Raw genomic sequence first — 8,433 nt, 5'->3', positions numbered from 1 at the left:
TTATATTATAATTATTTATTTATTTTTTTCTGACCGATGTTATATTTGTGTCAGTAAACCTTTTTATTTTAAAAACTGGAACACCAATTTCACTGTTTTATGCTCCCTGAGGGTTTTTGAAATATCCGGCTTTAATCCTTAGCTACTGAGGTGTGATGTGAAATGTTGGTATTTTTGAAAAATATGGCTAATTGTCAAATTTTTGTTACAATACTCGCAGTTCGTAGGCGTTTCTTTTGAAATAAGATAGGAGTGGGTGAGCCTCGTGTGACCTATTCTTAGCCTGGTACGACCTCCTCTCTACGACATTTGCGGCTGGTACCCCAGGGCTTGACTTCCTTTTTAATAATTTTTAGTTTACTCCATAGGCTTTCATTCCACAAAGATTACCATTTATCTTTGAGTTCCTTTTCGAGGGGTTTGCTCATTTCTGATTGAGTTAAAATTGCTTTACCCCGTCCCGGAAGCGCGAGTACTCTACTTGGAGCGTGATCGGCCAGTTCATTCCCTTCGATTTTAAAGAATGTTTAGATAAAAATGGGTGCAGGAAATTCTCGGATGCTCTGGATGCATACAATCTTAACCTTTTATAGAACTTGAACTCAACTGAAATAGTGAGGAAGCTATACTAACTTATATACTCGGAAGCCTTTCTTCAGTATTCCAATTAACGTTTCAACCTAAAGATATTAAAAGTATGTGTAATTAAAGTAATCAATCACAAATATAACTAATTTATTTTAGGGTGTCAGGAATATTGACATATTCCAAAACATAGGCTCAAGTCTCTTGAATAGCAAGTAATTAACTGATCGGCGCTTTGGTTAGAATTGTCAGAAAAATGAAATAAGACCAGAAACATCTCACATCAACAACTGAAAAAGATTCACCATACAGTGATATTGCACTATTCCAAAATATATATATATATACTTTTTTTTTTTTATTGTCATTAATTAATTGTAAACTACTTTAGACCCTGACTGATCTCCAACAAATAATATTCAATACAAAATTTATTAATATATGGAAAAAAAATCATAAATTATCTACGATAGTACATAATTTTATATGTTTAATTAAAGACGGTTCTTGAGTATAATTTATAGAAATTGTCGAACTGATGAATCTTGTTCTAAAATCAGGTGTCGTTGCTACAGTATCTTGATAAAGACAGAAATAGCGGCGATTTTGTGCCCATGGAGGTTGTTTTGAGAGGTAAAGTGGTAGAAGGAGAGTTTCACTACCTCCCCCCCTCCGTAAATGTTGAGGAGACAGGAGACCTACTCCACACTGCTAGAATCGTGGTATTCAAAGTGGTTATTATACACAAAATTGCTTATGAACGCTATTCACAGAGATTAATTTTCCAAAGATGTTTAGAAATTTCGTAAATTTCAGAGAATATCATCTGGTTGGAAAACCCGATTAAAATTATTGGGATATTTGGGGACCTCACCTCCACCAATGCGTAATTGCAGAAATTCCTAGTTGCTAAAGTATCTATGCATTAAAAATATCAACATCTATAATCACTCTTTAAGTATATATGATACCCAAGAATGTCTTGTTTTGACCGTTCCCGTTATTAGTGATACATATATGTAGAACATGGCATGGAGGAAGAAATGAGAATTCCCTGACTCTCATCAGAGGCATAGTCAAATAAACAAACACTCTCTACATTCTCTACTGAATATTAATCTGTTTTGTCATCAGTTCTTGTGAAAAGAGAGTCCGCCTGCGTCATTTAGTGCAGTGGGTCGGCTATGATCTAATGTTGTTATCGGCCGAGTGGGATTTATTATTTGTCATATTATATTTTAGTAAACAATTGAATGCTTATTCATGTCGCATCATTTTTAAAATCGAGAGAGAACAATGAGTTGAAGATTGTTAAAACTTCTATTCTAAAATCATTGCATATGAATCTTATTTATTTATATTTTACAACAAAGTGTACACTTTATATCCGAAATAATTTATTTTACTATTATTTTTTTTCATATTTATTTTTCTATAGAAATGGCCTTAAGCTTCACCAGCTTTTGATTCTCACTTTTTTTTTAAATGCATTTTAGAAAGTGGTGCAAATTCTTCCTAATTATCCATTAACTTTACTCTACTTTTTTCATTAAAACACACAGTGTAAAGTAGGGCCTTATCCATTCATTTTTTCTCAGAGCAAACTGAGGTATGAATTGGAGACTTTTCTGATTCCTATAATTTGGTTAAAACGGATATTATAAAAAATAAATAAAAACCTCTTTTTGAGGATATTTAAAATCTTCACATATTAGCTCAGTCCTCTTATTAATTTCAAAATTTATTTTTAAGTCAAGCTTGTTTAAGGCAGTTTCGGCCATCACAAATATAATTATAATATAGTATTTCGTAAATTTTATGATTTTTTATTGATCTAATTGAAAAGTCTAAAAATTAGTTATTGAATTTAAATTTTCAATCTGCATACTTTTTTTCATATGTTGCAATATGCATTGACAATGCATAGAGATATTCATTTTATATGGATTTCAGATGGGCTCTCAGAGTCCATATTTTTTATATGAATGTTTGCTATTATTTTCTCTTAACTACCTATCTACCTCTATTATACTATTGTTTGTTTAATATTTATGTCTTGTCATATTCATAACTTTTTATATTTAATTATTTTATTTTAATTGATTTTTATATTGTATGCGTGTATTTTATCCTTGTATCCGTGTAAATATTTGTTGAATTGTGCTTTCAGATTGTTTGTAATAGATTTGTATGTGTCTGTTACTATATTTAAAAAAATTACTATTTATACTGTAGATCTTATATATGGGGATGAATGTATTACCATAAGGGAGAAAATTATATTTTGAGATTATATAAAAAATAATGGGAAAGAACAAGAATAAAATAAATAAAAAGAACAAAAAAAGAAAAGAAAAAAACCATATATTTTGAATTAAGTACACTATTTATATATGTTGTCAGTTTCAAAAAGCAATTGTTTTACTAATTATAAGTCTGCTGTGTTGTGAAACAAGCCATTACTAGTTGAGTAGCAAAACGTTTCAATAAAATATTTTTCTCTCTTTTTTTTTTCAGTTTTTTAAACAGAGTGGGTATATACAGAATAAGAGACAGAAAACTCTCGACACAAAGCGATGAAGTCAGCGACAGGAGCGAGGTCCCTAAGACCAGAAAAGGCAGATGCTTGGGTTGCCACCCACACAGGTACGTCAAGAAGGTATGTCGACCATTAATAATAACCATTTGTCACATTTCATCTTTCCATTTTACTTTTTATTCTAAAAGAACACGTTACAGGTTGATATTCATAACCAGTTTTATTAAAAGTTATTCATTTCCAATATGAAAACTTGGATCTGAATTACTCCTACATCAGTGAATTATATTATCATTTTTTTAAATTTCACTTATATAATTAATGTTTTTACCGAGAGAGATAGACAGGGAGACTTTATCTACAACTGTGCTGACCAAATATATTGCTTAATCATTCAAATACACTGTTATTTTTTCGTTTTCTGTTAATATATTATTTCCCTCCTCTCTATTATTTACTTTAATTCTTCTATTTCATTCTCATCCTTTCACCCATTTTATGTTTGTTTTTTTATTTGCGGGTGATTTGTCGAGGTGATTATCATTTTAAAATTTCTTTCTAATAATCGTTCAAACTATTTATGTTTTTTTTAAAAATATTTAATTTAATAAAACAACAATTAATTTAACGATTTTTCACTTGTTGTTAGACATTCCCGAGTCCCCAACACATTCAATTTCTGTTTATTTCACAATATAACTCTAGTGTCATATCATATAAATTCTATACGTCTTATTTACGAGAAATTTCTGACCGTAACAAATGTGTTTATAGTATTTTTGAAACACAGATCAAATAACTTATATAACATGTTTTTTATCGAATCGTACACATTTTGTTTATTTATTTATTCACGGTACTTTAAGACATTAATATACAAAATTGCTGTAACCACGAAAGAAAGGGTCTGAAGTTCAGTACTTTTGAAAGAAATATTTTACATACGAATACATAAGAGAAGAAAGATTATTTTTCGATTGAGGGTAACCACTATATATAAAGGCTGGGTGTGCCCCAAAAGAGCTCCCAGCTACAGTAACTGGTTATATAATCATCTGTCACAGCCGGATTCGAACCAGGGTACTGGGGATCAGTAGTATAGTTTCTTACTGAACTAATCCATTTCTAAAAGAAATAAAAAAATGTTACCATACATTTTGTAATGTTTTGTACCCCAGATGCGCAGATGATGATGTTCGACTCCTCCCCTAATAGGTACCGTAGGATATGCCGTGGTTTAGCTTTCAGTATAATACATTTCACATTCACTAAGTATTAATTCTTTAGAAATGAATCGTTCGTTTCTTAACTGAACTAAGAGCTAATCTTATAACCCATAATTTTGGGTCACAGCCATTATTTTTTATTTAATATTTCACATATGTCGTTCCTAAAAATAACGTTATTTATTTATTTTATCAATATTTTGAATCTTTCAATGCAATATATAAACAAATAAGATGCTCGGAAATGAGAAAATTTATATTTATTTCCCTCTATAAAAACTTTATACCTTTGTATTTTATGTTTACTGCATGCCGTAAAAGAACTTACTGAATTTCCTACTGAACAAGACTTATATTTTTAGTACGTAGTATATATTCTTACAGTATTCCTTATTAAATTAAAAGTCCTCAATATTTTCATAAATTTTAATTGTTCAATAATGACAAAATAATGTTAATTTTTTATTATTTATTTTTAAAATAACATGAGAATAAGTCTATATTAAAACGTTAACTCTGTACCGCTACAACTCATTAAGGATTATGGGTCCAGTACTTCCTGAGAAAGTAGTACCAACGGTAGTGCTAGAAGCTGATTTGGTCAGAATCGCACTTGACCGACAGATTTTCCCCAATTAAGAGAACCCACTTTATGAGGTTGGGTGGACCCAGTAGGGCTCCCGAACACACAGGGTTGATTCACGACTACATTAACAGAATTAATAATTATCTGCCACGGCCGGATTCAAATCCGAGTTAGTAGCATAGTCCCTTGAGCGCTATCTCCACCCACAATCAGCACACAGATGTACAGTTTCAATTATCTATGCATAATATACTAACTAATATAGTATAAGTTAGTATACTGAGCATAAGTAATTGAAAATGTAATTTCTATTGGTTTATTTTGATAGGATGAGAATATACTTGTTCCTTTGTTGAGTATGAATTATTTCTAGAGTTATTCTGTCAAAGGTCTCAATTTTCTTTAGGCTTCAAGCTGTAAATGATCAGTGAATTATTGTAAGTTTGAAAACTGTAAATTTTCTTACCTGCGCAATGTTTTTAGGAACTAATTCCTGAAGAGAGGATTCCATTTCCACCACCAAAGAAAAGAGTGTCTACAAAGTCACAGGACTCATTTGAAAAAACTTCAACTAAGAACATCACTGATACTAGTTCCCAAAAAGAGACAAAGCAGGAGGTAAGCAAGTGATATTTGTATTATGTAATTAAATAAGTGATATTTCTTGGGTAATGTTTAAACCAATAAAGCAGTATGTTATATGTTTCTGTAGCTGCTAGTTTCTACAATCTAGGTGTTTGCGAATAGAAATAGTAGCTATCTTTATAAAGTGAGGAAACAACAGCATTTGCCAAGATAAGAACTGAGCCATTTATAAATTTAAATCGACGAATCAAAAATAAATGAGGAGTTCGATTTCTTTAAGAAGAATTAACGGTTTATCTCAAATGTTGAGAGAAATTGATGTACTTACATAAATAGACTTTTAAGAAGTAATTCATGACTTCACTTTGGTTCCTATAATGGCGTTTTATATCATTTTTTAGGTCGAAAGAAATTTTTGAAAGTCCTTTAGAAATCCACCCGTAAATGTATTTTTACTGGTTAATACTGTTTTATAATTATCATTCAAATCTTAATTCCAGAGTGATGTTCCGAGACCAAAAAGAGAAAACTCCAAGAAGGCCAAGAAGAAATATCAGTCCGAAGGATCACTCCGGACACGAAGGGCCATCAAACGAGAGACCCAGAGCCTGGAGCTGTCGAGGGGATCACTCACTCTCAAGATCAGGTTTCCTTTCGACTCGGGGCTGGTCTACACCGACAGGGGACAAGACAAGATCATCCAGAGAGAGCGGTGTCACTGTGCTGCGTATAATAGGCGCAGGGCTGCCAGCCAATCTCCATAGTGATCCTAACATTGTCTTGTTTTCAGGTTGCTTCTAACATGAACAAGCATTAACATACATGAGCATTAACATGCTTGTGTATAATGTAGCCATCCACAGAGGAATATTCTAGAGATTTCCAAGTTGATATTTAGCTTTGTCTTAAGTTCGTTCTAGCAAAAGCACATTTTTAAAAGCCTGCAAACATTCCTGAGTGTGTGTGGTTACCTTGAAGATACTTAAATCTTAAACTACTTTAAAATTTGCTAAAATAACATGTTATACAGTTATGGATAGTTTAAAAATTCCACTTGTCATTTTTATTCGTATTATAGGTGAATAAAAATATTTTTTAAATGGTTTAGGGTTCTAAATATTTAATATTACAAAATAAAATTATTAAATGTATTATGAATTTAAATTTAATAAATCAATAATCGTATATCGTTTTCAAATGCTTGCAGAAGAATATAGTTTAAATAATACCTCATCAAGTAATGAGTAGTCAAACCTATTATATTTTTATACTGTCAGGAATAAAATTATAGCTAAAGATCTGACTATCTTAAAGTAAGATTATTTGCTCACAAGTACTGTGTAGTTTACTACACAAGTAATACTCACAATCCATTGTAGTTTTTTTTTAATTATTAGCTGTGTTAAAAATAACTTTTTCCTAATTGTTTAAACAGTAATCAACAGTACCAGAACCTTGTACCGTCCAACATTGAAACAACCATCAATAATTATCATAATCACTTTATTCACGTTTTAAAATCTCAATAAAACACCAAATGCATATTAATAAATAAATATAAATATTTGTGTTGCTTAGATGTAAAGGATCCTATATCCATTGTTTTACCCCTTTAGCATTACTTGTTTTTTCTTTCCTATGCAGAAGGATAAATGACAATCCCTGTGAAGAGATGTAAGGGGAGTAACAAGCTTTTAGAAAATCATTAAATTCACTTTAACTTGGAGGGAAACATCTGTTCAAACTCCACTCCTGTAAACTGATGGATATGTCATGCCAACAAAATTCATAGATATAGAACCATTTTTTCAGCATCCAACTATGTCGTGGACCAATTGTGAGGGAAATTTATAGCTTTTAGAAAATACTGGACATACTTTTGTTCTGAAGAAAATATTTGTTCAAAATCATCTGTAAAGTAAATGTGATAAAGTAATGGTAAGTGATAATCTTCACTTGCGTCCTACAGATTTGTACAAACGTCAATGATTTTCTCAAGGAATGTAGTTGGTGAAAGCAATACTAGCCTGTCGGCTACATTACAGAAGGTCCTCGACCTTGCATGTGTCTTTTTAGGAAATTAGAGGGATTGAGAAGGGATCAACCGTGCCAGACTAGCCCTATGCCCAGGAAACCGACGGTGACAGCGAATAAGAGCTAGGAGTGAGGAGGTAGAGAAAAGACCAACTATGACAGCGGATGAGCGCTGTGCACTGACAGAGGTTGAGCAGAGATAGGAAAATACTTCGGATGGAGGGATGGGGCTCCGGTACCGAGAAATGCTTTATTTACCCTTGCTGCCCAAATACGTTGGGTTGCTACATTACACAGCATTCCAATCAATCCATGATCGGACATATATACAATACATATATTTACATGATTTAACAATTTATAGTTTTTTCTTTCTTTCCCACAGTTTCCCTTTTGTTGTAAAAAATTGATGTGTAATTAAATAAAAAGTATTGACTTAGAAAAAACACTTCTTATATAATAATTATTGACATAATTGTAATCTCTTAATCTAACAATAACAATCAAAACAAAACACTTAACACACACTGATTATATCGTATCTTAGAAAAAGCTCTCGACTATTACCATCGATAATCGATACAAAATCACTACACTGTTACCATCGATAATCGAAACAAAATCACTACACTCTCCCACACTAATTAAATGAAATAGTTTATCTATTGGACATAGTCTTTCAAGTAAGCTGGCGGTCGCCGTAACCTCTGTGGTCTTAATCGTGCTGGTCCTGGTTGAGCTGGTTCTGGTTGGGATAGTCCTGGTTGGGCTACGGCCTCAATTTGTGGATCTTCTGGCTTGGCTGGTATAAACCTCCCTGGAGGTGATAGTTGCTGTTGTGTCCGGGAAGGGGAAGTGTTGCCAGCATGTTGGTTGCT

The 8,433-nt window shown here is 32.1% G+C and overlaps 1 protein-coding gene across 1 annotated transcript in view; it reads left to right on the top strand.

Moving 5' to 3' along the window:
• LOC106686336 (uncharacterized) overlaps window positions 1–6,647 on the top strand; it is a 24,071-nt gene extending 17,424 nt beyond the window's left edge. The window contains exons 3-5 of the mRNA XM_014429570.2: window positions 3,103–3,244; window positions 5,420–5,554; window positions 6,022–6,647. Of these exons, the coding sequence (XP_014285056.1) occupies window positions 3,103–3,244; window positions 5,420–5,554; window positions 6,022–6,285 (541 nt within the window). The 3' untranslated portion in view covers window positions 6,286–6,647. The remainder of the gene's footprint in view (window positions 1–3,102; window positions 3,245–5,419; window positions 5,555–6,021) is intronic.
• The last annotated feature ends 1,786 nt before the right edge of the window (window positions 6,648–8,433 follow it).

The sequence above is a fragment of the Halyomorpha halys genome, unplaced genomic scaffold (genome assembly GCF_000696795.3).
Source record: "Halyomorpha halys isolate HHAL.00 unplaced genomic scaffold, Hhal_1.1 Scaffold809.1, whole genome shotgun sequence".
In the NCBI taxonomy this organism is placed as follows: Eukaryota; Metazoa; Arthropoda; class Insecta; order Hemiptera; family Pentatomidae; genus Halyomorpha; species Halyomorpha halys.
Note: the sequence above shows the minus strand (reverse complement) of the source record. Positions and strands in the feature narration are given on the sequence as shown.